General features: G+C 43.0%; 2 protein-coding genes, 1 non-coding gene and 1 pseudogene across 5 annotated transcripts; 1 reads left to right on the top strand and 3 right to left on the bottom strand.

Moving 5' to 3' along the window:
- Positions 1-267: 267 nt before the first annotated feature.
- LOC106576688 (RING finger protein 122) lies at positions 268-14,354 on the bottom strand. 3 transcript variants are annotated; one of them, XM_045700772.1, is made up of 6 exons: positions 13,937-14,354; positions 5,902-6,058; positions 3,633-3,675; positions 3,145-3,186; positions 2,901-2,983; positions 268-1,793 (listed from the first exon to the last, which is right to left on the bottom strand). In XM_045700772.1, the coding sequence occupies exons 2-6, from the start codon at positions 6,009-6,011 to the stop codon at positions 1,673-1,675; spliced, it is 399 nt and encodes a 132-aa protein (XP_045556728.1). In that variant the 5' UTR covers positions 6,012-6,058; positions 13,937-14,354; the 3' UTR covers positions 268-1,672. The 3 variants fall into 3 exon arrangements, with proteins under 3 accessions (XP_045556728.1, XP_014009471.1, XP_014009470.1); XM_014153996.2 differs by having other exon boundaries at positions 13,931-14,354; XM_014153995.2 differs by having other exon boundaries at positions 13,253-14,353.
- On the top strand, positions 7,492-7,548 carry LOC123728817 (U7 small nuclear RNA). The gene has a single exon (XR_006760589.1). It is a non-coding gene; the product is annotated as a U7 small nuclear RNA (small nuclear RNA).
- A 970-nt stretch (positions 14,355-15,324) lies between the features above and the next one.
- On the bottom strand, positions 15,325-17,563 carry calhm2.1 (calcium homeostasis modulator family member 2, tandem duplicate 1). Its single transcript, XM_014153994.2, has 3 exons — positions 17,362-17,563; positions 16,413-17,041; positions 15,325-16,184 (listed from the first exon to the last, which is right to left on the bottom strand). The coding sequence occupies exons 2-3, from the start codon at positions 16,956-16,958 to the stop codon at positions 15,771-15,773; spliced, it is 960 nt and encodes a 319-aa protein (XP_014009469.1). The 5' UTR covers positions 16,959-17,041; positions 17,362-17,563; the 3' UTR covers positions 15,325-15,770.
- Positions 17,564-18,160: 597 nt separating this feature from the next.
- LOC106576900 (calcium homeostasis modulator protein 3-like) lies at positions 18,161-20,577 on the bottom strand (annotated as a pseudogene).
- Between the last annotated feature and the right edge of the window lie 2,197 nt (positions 20,578-22,774).

A 22,774-nucleotide genomic window follows, 5' to 3' on the forward strand; every position in this document is an offset into this window, starting at 1 on the left:
ATAACATGCTCACTAATAGGGAGGTTAAAAAACATTTGTGCACAGATTGTTTTTAGAAATAATACTTTTTGTGAGTATGGGACATTTCTGGCATCTTTTTTTTCAGCTCATGAAACACGGGACCAACCCTTTACATTGCATTTATATTTTTGTTCAGTATTGTTCAGTGCATTCAGTGGAGCACAGCTAAGGCCATGCAGGGTTAGCTGAATATACAACATTTGCATGCTTAATGCTAAAGAATGAATGACATCAGAGTTCTCAATATCACTGAAACACTACACTTTATTGAAAGTCAGTTATAATACAAAACAATTCCTTAGAAATAACTTAAAGACTATATATTTAATTGAATTGCGATGGCATTTGCGTCCCTCAGCTTTTCAACCATGAAAAACACTTAATGACAAATAGTTACACATCATACACATTTTTTGTTTATATTGAACTGTTTATTAATGATAAAACATAATGCAAGTCCTTTCTACTGCAAAACTGTCTCTTTAATGCATTGTTTAAAGAGACTTCGCTAGTCGTGTTAGTATCTTTCCTCATACCTCTCCTCCAGAATCTAATCGAGCATCTGACGTAATTACGTAAGATTTTCGTTCTGGGTTTCTGAGATTACTCATTACACAAAAGATATACAAGGACCTTGAGCATTCCCTCCAGGAAAAACTCTTATCGGAGGAGTAGTCTATATTAAAGAAAGTTGTTAGCTATTCACACCCTTTTAGAGTGTTATAATATGGTGTGTCTAAATAAAGTGTCATTAGTGTTAGGCTAATCAATTTAAATGAAGAGAAATTACATTGTGAGCGATTAATCATATAACTTTAGAAAATGAAGGGTTAATGACATTAGATTTAAGCAGCTGTGGTCTCCATTTAAGAAAGTCCTCAATTACAAAAAATGTGTCATTGGTATTACCAACATTGCATTGTCTTCCGACAGGTGGGTCACTCCTACGCGATGCCAGTCCCTCAACCGACAGCGCAGGCAGAATGGTCGCACTTTCTGACATACGATAATGGCATCATTGGTGTTTCTACTCCTAGTGGTGGCACAAGGTTATCGTCAAAATTACTTAAAGTCATAAATCGGCCATATTCATTTATTTAGAATGGGAAGATGTACCCAAATACATTTAAATAAAAACAATTAAACAAAAATTAAGTAAATGTCTTCCAAAATGCCATGCCCAAAAGGCACTGCAAATCAAGAATGACCCTGATGTGTTATTTAGAGACAGGGTCACTGTACCCTATGTCATAGCTGGGTACCTCAATGGCCCATATTCGCAGCTATGGGCGTGGTATGTGGGTGTCACCTCCATCCAGGTCCTATGTTACACATCGACCAATCAGAGTGGACACCCTATCTTCAATTGGCAACATGGGATGGAGGGTACTGACAGTTTGTCCCCCAAAATTGTTCTATGAGTTCCACTTTAAAGTCTTATCTCACACACACCTGCAGGGCTCTAACACCTTCAAAGAGTGGATTTAAATAGTCTGTCAGAACTAGGATAGGGATATATGGGAGAGGTCAGGATGGAATGCCCGATTCCCTTCACCAGGGTGTGATTTTTAGGGGTCGGGCGGTCTGGAAGAGACAGGTTGGGACTGTAGTTAGTGGTGTTGAGGTGCTGTGGTGGGGTCCTTCTCTCCTCTCACACCTCCATTGGCCTCTGGGGCCCCTCTGCACCCTGTGGGGGGTCTGGTTGCAAACGGCAGATAGGTTTGTTGCACATAGGGCAGACACTGCGGATCTCCAGCCATTTTAACAGACACCTGCGTGGGGGCAGAGCGGGGAATGTATTATATTATAGACATACAGAGAGAGAGAGCGAGAGAGAGAGAGAGAAAGAGAGAGAGACTGACAGAAAACAGAGGAAAATATTTACAATGTACAGACAGTGAGCATAGCCTTGCTATTGGGAGAGGCCGCCATCGGCAGATCTGGCTCTCAAGAGAAGAAGTGTGTGCCCAATGCCCACAAAATGTGTTGGAAACTGAGCTGCACCTTCGGACAAATGTATGACGATATGAGACACACATATTTCCCTTAGATTCCTAGGATCCAAAGAGAATTTGAAAAACAAATCAAATATTGATAAGCTCCCTTATCTGTTAGGTGAAATACCGCAGTGTGCGATCATCGCAGCAATATGTGTGACCTGTTGCGATAAGAAAAGGGCAACCGATGGAGCACAAACACCAAAGTAAATAAAACCTATATTTATTTATCTGGTTATTTATTTCCCCTTGGCATTTGTACTTCTACTATTTGCACATTGTAACAACACTGTAGACAGTTAATAATATAACAATTCAGGGAAGGTTAAACTGTACACACCACCCTGCATATTACTATATAGGCCATTGGCTACTAACATGTCAAACATATCCTGTGAGAGAAGTCATTAGACTAGGGCAGGTGTGTCAAACTCATTTTGCCACGGGGGCCACATTCAGTCTTCAATGAGGCGGCACTGAAAATGTGTTATATTTCATCGCCGTCGAAATTTGAAAGAAATAGTTTTGGGAATTTTCTATGCTCTTTCCGGCAATTGTTACACACTCAATAATTAAAAAAAACTCAAAACACACGCGGGCCAAATAAGAATGGGCTTGCGTATGTTTGACACCTCTGGACTAGGGAGAGGCAGATGGCTTGCGTTAGGGGTAAACAGGCTCATATAGTCAAATGACAAAGTCACACAGACAGTAAATGCCTGTCACTTTGACACTACACCTGGAGGGCTCTGTCATGGTTTTTGTCTCTGTTTTTTTACATTACAATTTTAGTGTTTCATTGCTTTTGATGTCTTCCTTCTGACTATACCTTCAGCTGTTCACTTCATGCCATCAAAGCCAAGACTGTGGGAAGGGACTTACTTCTTGTGGAAGGCATGTGAGCAGGGACACACTCCAAGTTCGTCTCTGCTTTTGAACTCTTCTAAGCACACTGCACAGGTCTGCTGTAGGATGGGAAAGAGATCACGTCAACACTCCTTCAAAAAACAAAGTCTCTCACTCCCCACCATAACCCTTTAATGCCAAGGCCAATATTCTATCCCCCTGCTGAAACCAAATGTTCTTATTTGGAAAGTGCATAGCTGGACCAATGAAATCAACTTACTCCAAGAAGACTCAGTTTCTTTCCTGCTCCTTTCAAAACAACCTAGAAACAAAGATGCATATATATGACAGAGAACTATTTTATACCATAAAAGAAAAACTAAAGAACTATTTTATACCATAAAAGAAAAACAAAAGAGCAGCTTTATAAATGAATATAAATACATCAACAACAACATCTGCCGATCCAAAGATGCCAAGAAGCAAAAGATCAAAGCCATCATGAATTGAGAAATGTACAACTTTTTTGAAGAGTTTTATTTAGTGTCTGTATGTCTGACACTACAGAAAATCCAGGATGTATCACATCAGGCCGTGATTGGGAGTCCCATAGGGCGGCGCACAATTGACCAAGCGTTGTCCGGGTTTGGCAGGGTTAGGCCGTCATTGTAAATAAGAATTTGTTCTTAACTGACTTGCCTAGTTAAATAAAGGTTAAATAAAAAACATTTTTACAAAAAAGGTTTTATTCAAACAAGATGAACTTACCTCATTATATCCGTATTGCTCCCTTGTGCCTTGTCGCCTTAACCTGAAATAGAATTATAAAAAGGGATTTAAAAAAAATATTTTTGACATAATTCTATATTACATTGATCTGGTATGAAAATATAAACGCAACATGTAAAGTGTAGGTCCCATGTTTCATGAGCTGAAATACAAAATCCCAGAAATGTTCCATATGTTCCATCCAATTTTGTGCACAAATTTGTTCACATCCCTGTTAGTGAGCATTTCTCCTTTGCCAAGATAATCAATCTACCTGACAGGTGTGGCATATCAAGAAGCTAATTAAACAGCATGATCATTAAACAGGTGCATCTTGTGCTGGGGACAATAAAAGGCCACTCTAAAATGTGCTGTTTTGTCACACAACACAATGCTATAGATGTCTCAAGTTGAGGGAGTGTGCAATTGGCATGCTGACTGCAGGAATGTCTAACAGAGCTGTTGCCAGATAATTTTATGTTTATTTCTCTACCATAAGCCACATGCAGCGTCGTTTTAGAGAGTTTGGCAGTACGTCCAACCGGCCTCACAACCGCAGACCACGTGTATGGCGTAGTGGGGGTGAGCAGTTTGCTGATGTCAACGTTGTGAACAGAGTGCCCCATGGTGGCAGTGGGGTTATGGTATGGGCAGGCATAAGCTACGGACAATGAACACAATTGTATTTTACCGATGCCAATTTGAATGCACAGAGACACTGGGAGGAGATCCTGAGGCACACTGTCGTGCCTTTCATCCATCACCATCACCTCATGTTTCAACATGATAATGCACGACCCCATATCGCAAGGATCTGAAAATATCGCAGTTCTTCCATGGCCTGCATACTTACCAGACAAGTCACCCATTGAGCATGTTTGGAATGCTCTGGATCGACGTGTACGACAGTATGTTCCAGTTTCCACCAATATTGAAGAGGAGTGGGACAACATTCCACAGACCACAATCAACAGCCTGATCAGCTCTATGTGAAGGAGATGTGTCGCTCTGCATGATGCAAATGGTGGTCACACCAGATACTGACTGGTTTTCTGATCCACGCCACTACCTTTTTTTAAGGTATCTGTGACCAACAAATGCATATCTGTATTCATAGTTGTGACATCCATAGATTAGATTTCAATTGACTGATTTCCTTATATAAACTGTAACTCAAAGTAAAATATTTGAAATTGTTGCATGTTGCTTTTATATTTTTCTTCAGTATATCTCATCTCTCTATCATATCATGTCTCATCTTGCCCAATGTGTCGGGATGGAGACCAGTTTTCCCTATAGTATTCACATGAATGTCAAATGCAAGTCACAATGTGTCTACACTTAGCTGTGCTACAGCTGCAAAGTACTTGATCAGGAGCACATTTACATATGTCTTTTTGGTTCTTTATCTGGACAACAAGAAAGTATAGAAAACATTGCCTCAGACTTGGCCAAAAAACACATTTTGCTCCAGGTGGAATTACAGTCTTAGCAAAAAGCCTGGCAGCTGATGATGTCATGAGGTTGTTCAACACCTAGCATTGATCACATTGTTGTTCAAAACCTATTGTACTACCTGATTGGGGCGGCAGGTAGCCTAGTGGTTAGAGCGTTGGACTAGTAACCGAAAGGTTGCAAAATTGAATCCCCGAGCTGACAAGGTAAAAATCTGTCGTTCTGCCCCTGAACAAGGCAGTTAACCCACTGTCCCTAGGCTGTCATTGAAAATAAGAATTTGTTCTTAACTGACTTGCCTAGTTAAATAAAGGTAAAATAAAACAATTATAATTGTGTCTGCCTCAGGGTTGTACTTCCCAAAGAAGGATCAATAATTTAGCCAGCTGAGCAAACATTGACAAAAACATAGCTCTTTAACGTTGTGGTCTATAAAGAAAACTACAGCTGACTATGGGTTACCAAGCCCATAATTCATTGACCTTGCTTAATGATATTGCCCCTACAGTCTTAGAAAAAAAGGTGCTATCTAGAACCTATACGGGTTCTCCAGCTGTCCCCATAGGAGAACCCTTTGAAGAATCCTTGTTGGCTCCAGCTAGAACCGTTTTGCTTCCAGGTAGAACTGTTTGGGTTCTATGTATAACCCTTTCCACAGAGGGTTCTACATGGAACCCAAATGGTTCTACCTGGAACCAAAAAGGGGTTTTACCTGGAACAAAAAGGCTTCTCATCTGGGGACAGCCGTAGAACCTTTTTTGAACCCTTTTTTCCCCAAGAGTGTAGGTGATCACTGCCGTGCAGTAAGCCTCACCTGAACATGTAGCAGCAGAAGATCAGGCTGAGCATAAAGATGAAGAGGCCGATGCCCAGGATGATGACGTACACATTGAGGGGCAGGTTGTAGATGTCTTCCGATGGCATCTTGCCGTAAGGGTCTGAGATCTGCGATCTTAAACCGCACAGACATCCTGAGAGGAGGAAGACAGAGAGAGGAAGAAGACAGAGAGCCTTGAGTCTACTTGACCAAACTCTACAGCCCCCTCTGTCCTCACACACAAAAGACAAGAGGAGTTCAGTGCGTGCGTCATTCTCAATAATGGATTCTGAAGCACATTCCAGTGACTGTGTGTTTCATTTAAAATGTAGAGAGGAGGTTTTACATTGGAGGAATTAGTATGTTTTACATGTGGCATTTCAAAACATTAAGTGGTGTGTGTGTGTGTGTTGGTGTGTTCATCTACACAGAGGGTGTTTTACATCTGAAACAGACTGAATCAAATGAAATGTGGAATTTGGAATGTCTTATTAGCATAAATGTTTTGTATTATTTTATACTGTGAAGTAGGCTGCACATTGTCTGTCTGGCCAGCACTGAACTTGTGGTAACTCTCATTGCATGTGTGCTCCCAAGGCTGGGCATGCATATTGCATACTGTTAGCCACTCAGCAGCAGCTTGTTTCAAATATGAATATAACACTACTTCCATTGTTGAACTTCATTGAGTTGCACAAACTTTACGCAAAGTACTAAGTTACTTCAACTGAAAAGTGAGCTGTCAGTGGGAGTGGGGTGTGTGTTGGACCAGCTCCCCCATTAAGGCCTGAGTGTGTGTGTGTGTGTGTGTGTGTGTGTGTGTGTGTGTGTGTGTGTGTGTGTGTGTGTGTGTGTGTGTGTGTGTGTGTGTGTGTGTGTGTGTGTGTGTGTGTGTGTGTGTCCCATGTCTGAAGGCCACCCCAGCAGCCAGGCACTCCATAATGACAACAAGAAAAACACTTTAGTAACATTCCTTGGAGGCTAATCTGTTACGAAACATTTCCATAACCAATGTCTCCAGCACAGAAATATTCCACAACCACATATTCTCTCCATTCATGGTCCTTTAAACACAAACTCTATCCCTATAATTAAACATCTAAAAGCAATTACATAGGAAATACAACCTCCTTTTTGTTGGACTGGAATGTGTTACACATCCCACATACAAAAATACTACAGTTTATTATAGAACTTACTATAGAATTCTGTAGTAAACGGTAGTATACTGAAGAATACTATACTCCACACTGTAGATTCCCTCAATCATGTGTAGTACTTACTATATAATTTTGTAGTATACTGTAGAATACCATACTACACACTATAGTATCCATAGAGCATGTGTAGTACTTACTATATCATTTTATAGTATACTGTAGAATACTATAGTAAATACTACAGTAATGCCTGCAAAAACACTAGTGTCCACAAAAACATTATATATTTTTAAATTATAGTAATACTACAGTATCTGATTTGCATATACCCCTCCCAATCTCCGCCCCCATATCCCAATTTGTGCCACCCATTAGTAAGAAACCTACATGCCAAGTATAGACTATATATTGTGTTCCCAACAGGTTACGGTACATTTGCTCTTTTAGTATTTGTCCAGTAGGTTTCATCAAGGAGAAAGCCCCCACTTCTATGTCAAATATAGTAAAACAGAAACACTATAGTAAATACTACAGTATACTACAGTCATGTCCACAAAACACTATAGTAAAATACTACAGTCATGTCTGTAAAAACACTACACTGCAGTAAAGTCCACCAAAACACTACAGTGAATACTATTGTATACAAAGATAGCAACACTACAGTATTTATGCCATATTATACTATAGTCTTTTTTCATGTGGATTGTTCATCGGCCTGGGGATGTGAGTGTGTGTATAGTGCATTCAGAAAGTATTCATACCTCTTGCCTTAATCCACATTTTGTTGTTACAGTCTGAATTCAAAATGGATTCAATATTTTTTTTTTTCTCTCCCACTTCAACACACAATAACCCATAATGAAAAAGTAAAAACATGTTTTTAGACATTTTTGCTTTGGAACTTTGAAGAGACCCCCGGTGGCATGTCTTGTGGGGTATGCATCTTGAATACTTCATTGCTGACATGCAAAACAGTTTGGGAATATATCAACAATGGACTAATACCAAAAGATCGTTTTTGGCTGGAGTTTTCCTTTAAGAGCAAGACGTGCTGCTCTGTTTTGAGCCAGCTGCAGCTTTGCTAGGTTTGTCTGTGCTGCACTTGACCATATTACTGGACAGTAATCAAGATGGGACAAGACCAGAGCCTGAACAGCTAGTACAGTTGATGTTTGTGTCAAAAACACATATTTTTATAACATACATACCCCTCCCCCATCTTCACAACAACTACAGTTGAAATCAGCAGTTTACATACACCTTAGCCAAATACATTTAAACTCAGTTTTTCACAATCCCTGACATTTAATCCTAGTAAAAATTCCCTGTTTTAGGTCAGTTAGGATCACCACTTTATTTTAAGAATGTGAAATGTCAGAATAATAGTAGAGAGAATGATTTATTTCAGCTTTTATTTCTTTCATCACATTCCCAGTGGGTCAGAAGTTTACATACACTCAATTAGTATTTGGTAGCATTGCCTTTAAATTGTTTAACTTGGGTCAAACGTTTCAGGTAGCCTTCCACAAGCTTCCCACAATAAGTTGGGTGAATTTTGGTCCATTCCTCCTGACAGAGCTGGTGTAACAGAGTCAGGTTTGCAGGCCTCCTTGCTCGCACACGCTTTTTCAGTTCTGCCCAAAGATGTTCTATAGGGTTGAGGTCAGGGCTTTGTGATGGCCACTCCAATACCTTGACTTTGTTGTCCTTAAGCCATTTTGCCACAACTTTGGATATATGCTTGGGGTCATTGTCCATTTGGAAGACCCATTTGTGACCAAGCTTTAACTTCCTGACTGATGTCTTGAGATGTTGCTTCAAAATATCCACATAATTTTCCACCCTCATGATGCCATCTATTTTGTGAAGTGCACCAGTCCCTCCTGCAACAAAGCAAACATGATGCTGCCAACTCAGTGCTTCATGGTTGGGATGGTGTTCTTCGGCTTGCAAGCCGCCCCCTTTTTCCTACAAACATGACGATGGTCATTATGGCCAAACAGTTCTATTTTTGTTTCATCAGACAAAAGGACATTTCTCCAAAAAGTACGATCTTTGTCCCCTTGTGCAGTTGCAAACCGTAGTCTGGCTTTTTTTCGCGGTTTTGGAGCAGTGGCTTCTTCCTTGCTGAGCGGCCTTTCAGGTTATGTCAATATAGGACTCGTTTTACTGTGGATATAGATACTTTTGTAACTGTTTCCTCCAGCATCTTCAAAAGATCCTTTGCTGTTGTTCTGGGATTGATTTGCACTTTTCGCACCAAAGTATGTTCACCTCTGGGAGACAGAAAGCATCTCCTTCCTGAGCGGTATGACGGCTGCGTGGTAACATGGTGTTTATACTTGCGTACTATTGTTTGTACAGATGAATGTGGTACCTTCAGGCATTGGAAATTGCTCCCAAGGATGAACCAGACTTATGGTCTACAATTTTTTTTCTGAGATCTTGGCTGATTTCTTTTGATTTTCCCGTGATGTCAAGCAAAGAGGTACTGAGTTTGAAGGTAGGCCTTGAAATACATCCACAGGTACACCTCCAATTGACTCAAATGATGTCAATTAGCCTATCAGAAGCTTCGAAAGCCATGACATCATTTTCTGGAATTTTCTAAGCTGTTTAAAGGCACAGTCAACTTAGTGTATGTAAACTTCTGACCCACTGAAATTGTGATACACTGAATTATTAGTGAAATAATCTGTATGTAAACAATTGTTGGAAAAATGACTTGTGTCATGCACAAAGTAGATTTGCCAAAACTATAGTTTGTTAACAAGAAATGTGTGGAGTGGTTGAAAACCTAGTTGTAATGACTCCAACCTAAGTGTATGTAAACTTCTGACTTCAACTGTATGTCAATATGACTTGCCCATGATAAATGACCATCCAATGTTATACCTAGGAGTTTAGCTTCCTCAACTTGATCAATAGTCACACCCTTTAATATACAACTCCAGTTGAGGTTCAGGTCTTAGAGAATGTTTTGAAACAAATACATCGCTTTTAGTTTTAGATTTAAGACCAGTTAATTATTAATCACCCATTCTGATACTGACTTTAAGTTCTTACTTAGAATTTCAGAGAGCTCACTGGCTTTGGGTGCTGACATATAGAGTGTGGAATCATTTGTAAAAATAGAGAAGAGTACTGGCCCAAGGAAACTTCCATGAGAGACACCTCACTGTACATATCTGATGTTAGAGAAGCTTCCATTGAAGAACACTCTCTGGGTTCTATTGGATAAATAACTCTCCAACCATGTGATGGCAGGTGATGTAGATCCGTGTTGATACACCCCACTGCTGGAACAATCTGCAGATCTTGTTGAAATTAAATGTTTTACAGCCGCTCAGGCAGTTTAGGGTATTAATTGAAGACCTGGTAGCTGAGAGATGTAGATGTTATCTATGATTGTATTTGAGATTGTGTATTTTAACTGTTGCTTGTATTCTATAAAACGTGTAAATTGTAAAATGCAGGGCACCCTTGTAAAGGAGTGTTACGCTCGTCGATTGAAGAATTAGACCAAGGTGCAGCGTGGTAAGCGTACATCTTTCTTTTATTAGATGAACACCAACAAAACAACAAAATACAAAACCGAACGTAACATTCTACAGGCTTCACAGCAGCTATACAAAAACAAGATCCCACAATCTCAGGTGGGAAAAAGGGCTGCCTAAGTATGATCGCCAATCAGAGACAACGATAAACAGCTGCCTGATTGGGAACCATACTAGGCCAACAAAGAAATAAACATAGATTTGCCCACCCAAGTCACACCCTGACCTAACAAAATAGAGAATAAAAAGGCTCTAAGGTCAGGGCATGACAGTACCCCCCCCAAAGGTGCGGACTCCGGCCGCAAACCTGAACCTATAGGGGAGGGTCCGGGTGGGCATCTCCTCTCAGTGGAGGCTCCAGTGCGGGACGCAAACCTCGCTCCGCTTGAGGCTCCCCCCACTTCCGTGGAACCGGACCGTGGATCGTCGCTGGAGGCTCCGGACCGTGGATCGTTGCCGGTGGAACCAGACCGTAGATCGTCGCTTGATGCGCACTGGAGACACATTACGTATCTCTGCAAAGCATGGTATCTGAACCATGACCAACTCCTTATCGTAATTACAAGGAGTTGGTTCTTGTTCCCACCTTTGCTCCGCTCGCCACCCCGTGTGCCCCCCCCCATTTTTTGGGGGGAGGCTGCCTCTCTCCGTCGTCTCCTTGATTCATGATCTCGTCGCCGTTCCTCTCGCTGCCTCCGCCTGCTTCCATAGCAGGGTCTTGTCTCCTGCCATTACCTCCTCCCAGGTCCAGGATGTCCTCCACTCCTGGGCACGCTGCTTGGTCACTTGGTGGTGGGATCTTCTGTTACGCTCGTTGATTGAAGAATTAGACCAAGGTGCAGCGTGGTAAGCATACATCTTTCTTTTATTAGATGAACACCAACAAAACAACAAAATACAAAACTGAACGTAACATTCTGCAGGCTTCACAGCAGCTATACAAAAACAAGATCCCACAATCTCAGGTGGGAAAAAAGGCTGCCTAAGTATGATCCCCAATCAGAGACAACGATAAACAGCTGCCTCTGATTGGGAACCATACTAGGCCAACAAAGAAATATAAACATAGATTTGCCCACCCAAGTCACACCCTGACCTAACAAAATAGAGAATAAAAAAGGCTCTCTAAGGTCAGGGCGTGACAAGGAGATCTTGGTCTCAATGGGACTTCCTGTTAGCAAGTGAGATTTTTCAATAACAGTTTATGATCAATAACATCAAAGGTTGCATTGAAATCTAACAATACAGCTCCAACTATCATCTTATTATCAATTTCTTTTAACCAATCATCAATCATCTAAGTTAGTGCAGTACATGTTGAGATCAGGCAGCACACTGATTGTGTGGCTGTTAGCACCAGCAAAGGGAGCTTTACTATTTTTAGACAAAGGAATTAATTTAGCTTCCTTCCATGCCTGTGGACAGACACACTCCTTTTAGGCTTTGGTTAAAGACATAGCAAATATGCGTGGCAATATAGTCTGCTAGCATTCTCAATAGTTTCCCATCAAGGTTGTCTATACCTGGTGGCTGATCATTATTGATGGATAACAGTAGTTTTCCCACCTCTCCCACACTAACTTGACCAAATTCAAAACAGCATTCCTTCTATTTCATTATTAGATCTTAATATGATAGTTCACTATTCAATGTTGTCATTTCACTTCTAAGTTTTCCACTTTACTAGTGAAATAGGCATCGAAATGATTGGCAAAATCGAAAGGTTTTGTTATAAATGACCCATCAACTTCAATGAACGATGGAGATGAATTGGGTTTTCTGCCCATCATATCATTTAAGGTACTCCAACGTTTTTTTACATTGTGTTTTATGTTATTTATCTTTGTTCGGTAATATAATTTCTTATTTTTTTTGTTAAGTTTAGTCACAACTTTTCTCAATTTACAGTATGTCAACCAATCAACTGAGCAGTCTGACTTGTTTGCCACCTCCTTTGCATAATTTGTGCCCTACAGGCCTAGAGTGTGTGTCACCTGGGAGGACCACAATGGAAAAACCCTCTACTCAGACGTTTAGACGTGTGTGTGTGTGTGTGTGTGTGTGTGTGTGTGTGTGTGTGTGTGTGTGTGTGTGTGTGTGTGTGTGTGTGTGTGTGTGTGTGTGTGTGTGAGGAGATGGGGAATTGGGTTCTTTCAGTCCATGCAGCCATTACAGACTGTCATCAGCAGAACCGTCTAGGGAGAGAATGTTGAGCAACCCTAAGGTCTAATGCCACCCATAGTCCCACAATGAGTAGAGTACTTTCTGGGTCAAAGGTCCCTCTTTGCCTGTGTGAAGGTCAGGCCAGAAGGGCCATTCCACCAGCTCTGTCTCTGAGGGGGGTGGAGTGCTGGGTTTGGGTTAGAGGGGTGGGGGGCTTCTGTAATCTTAGGAGGATGTTAGTAAATCATTGATAGTCAAGCTCTAAGAGTTAGGCCACTCTGTGAACACATGATGTCTGGGAGAGTGTTTAGGGCTCAGCGTTAAAAAGAAAGGCACACAAAACAGGCAGGACCATAAGAGTCGTATCCACTCAGATGCAAACCAATTGTAACGTGACAATACATTGTTACACCGCAAACACAAAGGTCATTGTTACGCGACGAAACATTGGAAGGACATACTCACCGTTACACCACCGGACCGGGTGCATGAAATCACCTTCCAGATGGCCAGAGACCCAGGGAATCAGTGGATTGGGGTCAAAACGTCTGAAGTCACTCACGACCACTAGGGTCACTGTGTCTGCGGTCACAACCAGTCCTAGGTCTTTGTTTGTTGGAGTGCAGACAGATCGAGGAGATTGTCCCCAGATAAGTCACTGGCTTCCAGACAATGACGTGAATCCAAACTCTCCTGTCCCCAATGAAAAGGACTGATGACTCAATCCTTGTTGTGTTTGTAGGCTATGAGTCAATCCCTTTGGGATAAAACTCTCAGTTCCTCAAGAAACTCTCTTGTGGATGATGGTCTGTTTCCAGTAAAACATTACAAAAACAAGTCACTCATTGTTGAAATCCACTCTCCTTTGTGATGATTTAGGTAAGCATGATGTGAATAATCAAGCAACAATGTCATCAGGAATTGATAGCTACTTTTTAAAATCCAAAATCAAGCTCAAAACAAGGTATTGTGGAATCAAATATAGCCGTATTGCAATGGCTCCACTCTTCAAATAAACAAAACGATATCCGGATGATAGCGTTGTTTATATTAGGATATAAACATCCAAACCTGGCAGGTTAAAGACACGTCAATGTCATTGTTAATAGTCCAAAAGGAGAGAAACATTGTCACAAGGCTTACCCCTACCTCCCCTGCTCCTCTGAAGTCCTCTGTTTTACTCTCCTTCTCTCTCTTTCTCTCTGCCTCCTCCTTCCTCCTTCCTCTCGACATAGATTTCCTCTCTTGCTGTTGAAACCTGCCTCTGCCAATTATGGGAAACAAAGGAAAGACGTGAATGGCTCCCTGCAGTGCCCAGTGTTCCTGTGAAAGCAGCTCCTCATGCCCGCACTGGCGTTGTGCTCTCTGCTCTGTCAGCCCCAGCCATCTGCTCCCCCCCCCTCCTTCAAAACAGACAAAGAGGAGGTGAAAAAAAGAGAGAGAGAAAATTAGCCTAACACTGCTAAGTTTAACCCAGGCAGCACCTCTCCTCTGGTCCCAGTCTCTCTTTTTCTCTCTTGGCTCTCAGTCCTGCTTCCTCATAATGGATCCAGTGAGCACGCCTCCTCAGCTCCGTTTGTAAACATATCCCTGCTCATGTGATTCGCTGTCTGCATCACAGCTCTGCTTTCACCCGCCCCCTCCTTTCTCTCTGCCTTGCTCACTTTCCCTCTCATTTTACTTCCATCTCTCCCCCGCCCTCTTTCCAGCTATAAGCTATTACTAGGTGACAACAGAGCATGGGCCATATAGGCAGACAGGCAGGAAGGCAAGCAGGGGAGACAGGGTTGAGTTCCTGGCCGACTACATTGCGGACGCCATGCCAGAGCTTACAACGCATGGATACATATTCAACATATCAGCTAACCACATCATACGATATAGCAATCTGATGCTTGACTGCACAGTCAATGACGTGGCAGTGGTGGCACGCAACTATCGGTCGATGCAATGCAGTTGGGCAGGAACTCGACCCTGGTAACATAGACAGACAGACAGACAGACATGAGGACAAACAGGTAAACAGATAGGTACACATGAACGGCTCCTAGACAAGGGATGGGCCGGGGGGTGGGGAGGGCATGTGGGTAGCCCCACGAGCAACTGAGGCCTCTCATGATGAGTTCAGATAACTGTCCTATACAGATAAGCAGACATTCAGATGGGTTTGACAGTCGGACAATCAGGCAGCCAGTGAATCTGATAGTCAGACAGACAAGCAGATAAACAAAGAGATAAATACACACACACAGACAGACACAGACAGATTTAGCGACTATCTTAGAGATAGTCAGGACGACAGGCATAATAGGTAGTTTTTATGGAAAATTACAAAGACAAAAGCAACAGAACTGAATCCTGACAGAGAAAAAGGTGCTCTGTCTACGAGCTGATGTTTGGAAGTGCAGGATGTTACAGTAATAGGCCATCTAGTCTGAGAGCTTGTCTCTTATTGAGAGGGAGGGTAAAACACCTGCATAAAATGTTCTGTTAAACATGGACCCTGAACTAGACACAATAAGCATATAAACACAAACTCAGAAAAAATACTTTGGACTATCGTCCTTTATCAACCATTACAACCATTTGAAAATGGGAAGAGAACAGAAGTAAATGGGGAACAATGACAGTGTAACGTTGAGAACATTAGTTCAATCCATATTTGAGTCCATTCCAATTTACTTCCAATAGTTATCATGTGCCATCACTAGCCGAAGGGTGTTATAAATATAAATGTGGGATAATACAAGTAAAAGACGAATCTATCTAGGTCAGTGTTCTTCAACTCTGGTCCTGGGGACACATCAGGTGGGCATGCTTTTGCTCCAGCCCTGTGCTTACACACCTGATTCATTCAACTAATCGAGGACTTGACTATTAAGTTAATTAGTTGAATGTGTCAGTGCTGGGCTGGAACAAAAGCCTGCACTCCCAGTGGGTTCCCAGGATCAGGGCTGAAGAACACTGGGGTGTCCAGTGCCAGTCAGCTCAGAGTGTCCATCTCTTTCTCCATGGCGTCTATGTTGTTCTCCATACTGTACTGGGCCCACTTGTTGAGGCGGCTATAGAGGGGCAATCCCTTTTTCTCTCTGTACAAGCAGATCCCAGTGATCCGGTTCCACTCTGTACTAGAGATGGGGCTGGCATTCTGGTGCTCCTCCAGCTGCTGTTTCTCCTCTTTCTCCAGGGCCACGAAGCCAAAGTAGCTCTTCACACTCTCAACAGCCAGGATGCGGGAGTGCACGTCGGCCGTGCGCTGGAAGAGGTCGTGCTCGTTGGAGCGGAACTGGGACCAGTACGCCTCCTGTTGGTAGCCCAGGGGAGAGCAGCAGCGCTTCATGCACAGCAGGAGGAACAGGACCACTGCCATCCCCGCCACCATCAGCCACCCTAGCAGCTGAAAGGAACAACACCATGACAAATCACCACAGGAAGAGAAGCCAAACAGCCAAGAAACAAATTCAGGAAACATAAGGGCAATGATAAGCCTTTTAATGTAATGACACTGTGATAAATCATTTGAATTTCTACTTCCTCTTTCCACCAGCTATAATGCCACAAACATAGTGTTATCAAACACACAGGAAAAGAAAATGGAATAGTGGATTTAGATCAAATTAAATACCTGAGACTCGTACTTCAGCCGGCGTTCAATCTCCGCCCAGAAACCCTGCATCTCCTGTGGGACCGTGGCCTTACAGGGAAACCTGGCCATGACCTCTAACCCCTGTCCAGAGGGAAAACCCTCCAAGGTTGAAGGGTCCACAAACTCACTGAGGGCACAGACATAGGCCTCCCCACGTAACAGTGAGATGACAGTCCACGTCACGGGAGCCACGGCCGCTCTGCCAATGATAGTGCCCAGGACGGCAAAGGCAGCCGCCCCCGATAGTTTCCGGCACCTCCTGAGGCGGCACTCAGACACCAGATCCCAGGTACTCTTATTCAGCATGATGCCAACAAGGTAGAATGCCAGGGCAGGCACCCCGATGGCTGCCAGGCCATAGAGATAGTTCCGCCCGGAGGAGCACGGGCAGTCAAAGGCAAATATGTTGTACATGGTCTGACTGGCCACCGTGCCCAGGGCTATCAGGCCATTGAAGATCATTACGTCCTTGCTCTTGAAGAAGAGCGAGACAAACTTGAAGTTCTCTGTGATGAGAGCAGCCATTTTGAAATGTTTGGTGTGTTGTCTGACACTGGAGAGCAATGGAGGGTTTTCCTATTTTGGAGCTTGCACACTGGGGAGTCACGCTATAGAAAGTGAGGGAGATACATGAGATCTTTGTAATCTGAGCTGCCCAGTAAGATAATCTGGTGATAAGAGCATTCCTTGCATTGGTCATTGAGGCTGCAACAACTGGGAATGCCTACTTCATTGACTAATGGATTTCATTTTATCGAAGAACATAACATTATTTCCTGGGAAACTGACTCAGATCAACTGCATATCTTTAGCATTGGTTCATACTAGCACAAGCCGTATAGAGCTAAAGCCTTTAAACAAGCCATGTGATTCCACAGGAAAAGAACAGAGAAGAAAATCTGGAATCAATGAAGTCATGCAAACTTACATTCTATAGAGCCGGGAGGTATTTGAGGTACATTCTTTGTGTAGAACGGTTGAAAAACAAAATCTGTGAGTAAAAGCAAAAATGGGTATATGATTTTCTAAAGTACCAAAGAGTCCATGCTGGTCGGTTCGGGGGGAGAAACATTACTCTTCGTGTGTGTTGTCTGGGGTCTGGGCATGTTCAGTGGTGACTCATCGTCAGGAACTGCCCTCTGGTTTCCTCTCCCAGTGGAAAAAAAACGTTCTTTTTTTAAACTGAAAACATGTGTTGAATGATCACAGAGCAACATGGTGGCTGCAAGCTGACTACTATCTCAGAGCAACTGACTACATCTAAGAAACTACACATAAAATATAAACAACATTCAATTGCACTTTATTTTACAGTACAGAAATGACCAGTTGTTTACCAAATCACATGTATGGTAAAATGATAATTACACAGTAGTAACCAATTAATTACTTTGGAATTCATTAACTCTATCACCATTAGTACCAGGTACCTTTTGAATAATAAATAGCAGAATGTAAAGGTTTGAATAACTCAGTCCATCTCTAATTTGTATCTGTCTGATATCCATGGAGTTGAGCAGTATGTAAAACGAACTATGCAGAACAAGTCAGTCTAAATCCCAGCACATTCAAATACGCCCAGGCATATAGTTTCAAGGTCCACTCTCTAATGAATAGTTTAGACATAATTGTGTTGAATGTATAGTATGCAGCCCGTGGAAAACAGTAATAAGCGAATAAGTACTATTTACACAATCACACACACCCACACACACACACACACACGTCTAAACGTCTGAGTAGAGGGTTTTTCCATTGTGGTCCTCCCAGGTGACACACACTCTAGGCCTGTAGGCCATTCTAGTGACATCCAGCTCAGGCTTACACTGGAACCATGTTTGAAGCAGCTGATCCATTTGTTCCTGTGTGGTAATCCCATGGAGTCTCTCCTCCTCCTCTTCCACCATATCTTCTTTCCTCCTGTACCTGACTTCGGGTGAGAGAGGCAGTCTTAGCACTGCGTCTTCCCGCATGCCTTCGAAGAACTGCACCACGCACTTGCGGGCAAAACTGCAGCGCGCACGTCTAGTCGAAGGGCTTCTGCTCGATGTCCAGGTAGTTGCTCCAGTAGCGTGTCTGGAGGTTGGTGGCATGGTCATCGAAGCAGGGCTTGATGAGATGGCCCAGTGCACCCAAAAGAATGAAGAAGAGGAGGATAGACCATCCAATCGCCTGTCAGGGAAGTATAGTATAAAGCGTTGGCATTCGGAATAGAGAATGGAGGACATTAGTCATCAGGACGATTGTTTTGGACACCCCCGCATTTAGGAGTAGGATGTGAGTGTGCAAGTAACTAACAAAAGCCTACCTACCTGAACAGTGCAACCACATTTTTGCTGATTTGAATATTAAACCCATCAACTCAAATACGCAAAGTAAAGACATGAGTTTCAGGGTTATTTAAAAATGGGAGTACACTCACTTGGGAGTAGCAGCGCACGTAGCGTGAAACAGCTTTACGGAATGTGATATTCCTGAAGACCATGTCCTCTTTGCAAGGCACCTTGGCCATGAGCTAGACCAGGTCCAGGCCAGTGTTGTCGGGCATGCCTGTGGAAAAATAGAGTACAACTAAGTTAAAGTTAGTGTTTGAGTCCAAGTTAGAATGTTACAAGACTAGACTGGACAAGACTAGTTTTACTCTGGGTGAGGGCTTGGGTCAAAGTCAGAGTTAGAGATACAGTCAGTGCTATTAGTTAAGGTTATACTGTCATTAAAAGGTGTTGTGGTTATAGCTACCAGAGAACGGTTTGGGGTCTACACTCATGCTGAAAGCACAGATGAAGATTTTCCCATCCAGCAGAGTGACCAGAATCCACACCATTGGCGCCAGTAGAGCCCTATGCATCATGGCAAAGAACATGTACCTGCAGAGGGTTATAACGTCCCAATAATTACAGGAAATAGTTGTCGTTTTTGGACTAAAAGCTGTGATGGTAGTGGTAATGGTGGTAGTAAACACAGGAACATGAGGTGGTTTGACAGCAGCACTTGAAAACTCACTTGACAATGGCATGGTCTTTGCTTCTCTTCCCAATGGGTCTCAACCATTCTTCCATCATGATTCCCGTGTGTCGACTGACCAAGATTCCCAGGAAGAAGAATATTAAAGGTGGGACAAACATCAGTGTGTAGAGTTTGTTATATTGTGGAATACAGGGGCAGTTGAAGTCAAAGCTGGTTTAGAGGTTCACACTGATTAGGGCCAGTATGAAGCAGATCAGGGCCAGTACGATGCAGATCAGGACCAGTACGATGCAGATCAGGACCAGTACGATGCAGATCAGGGCCAGTACGACGGAGATCAGGACCAGTACGATGCAGATCAGGGCCAGTACGACGCAGATCAGGGCCAGTACGATGCAGATCAGGACCAGTACGATGCAGATCAGGGCCAGTACGACGCAGATCAGGGCCAGTACGACGCAGATCAGGGCCAGTACGATGCAGATCAGGGCCAGTACGATGCAGATCAGGGCCAGTACGATGCAGATCAGGGCCAGTACGATGCAGATCAGGGCCAGTACGATGCAGATCAGGACCAGTATGATGCAGATCAGGGCCAGTACGACGCAGATCAGGGCCAGCACGATGCAGATCAGGGCCAGTACGATGCAGATCAGGGCCAGTACGATGCAGATCAGGGCCAGTACGATGCAGATCAGGGCCAGTACGACGCAGATCAGGGCCAGTACGATGCAGATCAGGGCCAGTACGACGCAGATCAGGGCCAGTACGATGCAGATCAGGACCAGTACGATGCAGATCAGGGCCAGTACGACGCAGATCAGGGCCAGTACGATGCAGATCAGGGCCAGTACGATGCAGATCAGGACCAGTATGATGCAGATCAGGGCCAGTACGACGCAGATCAGGGCCAGTACGATGCAGATCAGGGCCAGTATGATGCAGATCAGGGCCAGTACGATGCAGATCAGGACCAGTATGATGCAGATCAGAGCCAGTACGACGCAGATCAGGGCCAGTACGATGCAGATCAGGACCAGTACGATGCAGATCAGGACCAGTATGATGCAGATCAGGGCCAGCACGACGCAGATCAGGGCCAGTACGATGCAGATCAGGGCCAGTACGACGCAGAGTTGGACTGAAAATACTGCAGAACTAACTTCAGACGTTCCATGGTTTAGTTAGACCGAAGGCTTATGGGACACGTATGACAATGATCCGGTAAAGTGGTCCAACTAGGTTAACACTGTCAAAATAGATACTAGAACAGAGATACTGTACAAAAGTAACCGTAAACACCTTATTTTAAAAACAAGTAGGTAAGATTTGCCCTACCACAAAATAGTCCTTACTAAAGAATCAACTGAATTCCAGTGTTGAATCAAAATGTCAGTGCCGTACTAGTATTTTTTTGGTGCTTTTTTAGAGGTAGTCTTAAGTGTCCGAACAGAGAGGTTGAAAATGCACCAGCCAGGTTAGTGTCCTCTTTGACCACACCCCAGTAATGTGCAAGGCTGAGCACCCTGACACCAGAGGCTTTAGGAGAGAATGGAGGGTGTGTTCACTAGCTCCTACTGAGCAGGTGCAAGCAAATTCAACACTGTTTAACAATTACTGACCTTTGAATGACAGAACGTGCTTTTAATGAATGCTGTGCACTTGTCAGGTCCAGTATTTTCCAGTGGTGTAAAGTACTTAAGTAAAAATACTTTAAAGTAGTACTTAAGTCGTATCTGTACTTTACTATTTATAAGTCGTATCTGTATTTCACTCTTTATATTTGATGTTTACTTCACTACATTCCTAATGAAAATAATGTACTTTTTACTCATGCACTTATCAAGAGAACATCCCTGGTCTGATCTGGCGGCCTCACTAAACACAAATGCTTCGTTTGTAAAGATGTCTGAGTGTTGGAGTGGACCCCTGGCTATCCGTACATTAAAATAAGAAAATGGTGCCATCTGGTTTGGCTAATATAAGGAATTTGTAATGTATACTTTTACTTTTGATACTTAAGTATATTTAAAACCAAATACTTTTATTAAAGTAGTATTTTAATGGATGACTCACTTTTACTTGAGTCACTTTCAATTAAGTATGTTTACTTTTACTCAAGTATGACAAGTGAGTACTTTTTCCATCACTGGTCTTTTCTACAGCTGTTTTACTCTGATTAAGTATGTGAACTGTTTGGTGGGTCACTTATTGATCCCCAACCATGACATGTGTATCAAACATTGTTTTTATACAGTGAGGGAAAAAAGTATTTGATCCCCTGCTGATTTTGTATGTTTGCCCACTGACAAAGAAATGATCAGTCTATAATTTTAATGGTAGGTTTATTTGAACAGTGAGTGACAGAATAACAACAAAAATCCTGAAAAACGCATGTCAAAAATGTTATAAATTGATTTGCATTTTAATGAGGGAAATAAGTATTTGATCCCCTCTCAATCAGAAAGATTTCTGGCTCCCAGGTGTCTTTTATACAGGTAATGAGCTGAGATTAGGAGCTCGCTCTTAAAGGGAGTGCTCCTAATCTCAGCTTGTTACCTGTATAAAAGACACCTGTCCACAGAAGCAATCAATCAATCAGATTCCAAACTCTCCACCATGGCCAAGACCAAAGAGCTCTCCAAGGATGTCAGGGACAAGATTGTAGACCTACACAAGGCTGGAATGGGCTACAAGACCATCGCCAAGCAGCTTGGTGAGAAGGTGACAACAGTTGGTGTGATTATTTGCAAATGGAAGAAACACAAAAGAACTGTCAATCTCCCTCGGCCTGGGGCTCCATGCAAGATCTCACCTCGTGGAGTTGCAATGATCATGAGAACGGTGAGGAATCAGCACAGAAATACACAGGAGGATCTTGTCAATGATCTCAAGGCAGCTGGGACCATAGTCACCAAGAAAACAATTGGTAACACACTACGCCGTGAAGGACTGAAATCCTGCATCGCCCACAAGGTCCCCCTTCTCAAGAAAACACATATACATGCCCGTCTGAAGTTTGCCAATGAACATCTGAATGATTCAGAGGACAACTGGGTGAAAGTGTTGTGGTCAGATGAGACCAAAATGGAGCTCTTCGGCATCAACTCAACTCGCCGTGTTTGGAGGAGGAGGAATGCTGCCTATGACCCCAAGAACACCATCCCCACCGTCAACATGGAGGTGGAAACATTATGCTTTGGGGGTGTTTTTCTGCTAAGGGGACAGGACAACTTCACCGCATCAAAGGGACGATAGACGGGGCCATGTACCGTCAAATCTTGGGTGAGAACCTCCTTCCCTCACCCAGGGCATTGAAAATGGGTCGTGGATGGGTATTCCAGCATGACAATGACCCAAATCACACGGCCAAG

This window comes from Salmo salar, chromosome ssa18 (assembly GCF_905237065.1).
Source record: "Salmo salar chromosome ssa18, Ssal_v3.1, whole genome shotgun sequence".
NCBI lineage: Eukaryota > Metazoa > Chordata > Actinopteri > Salmoniformes > Salmonidae > Salmo > Salmo salar.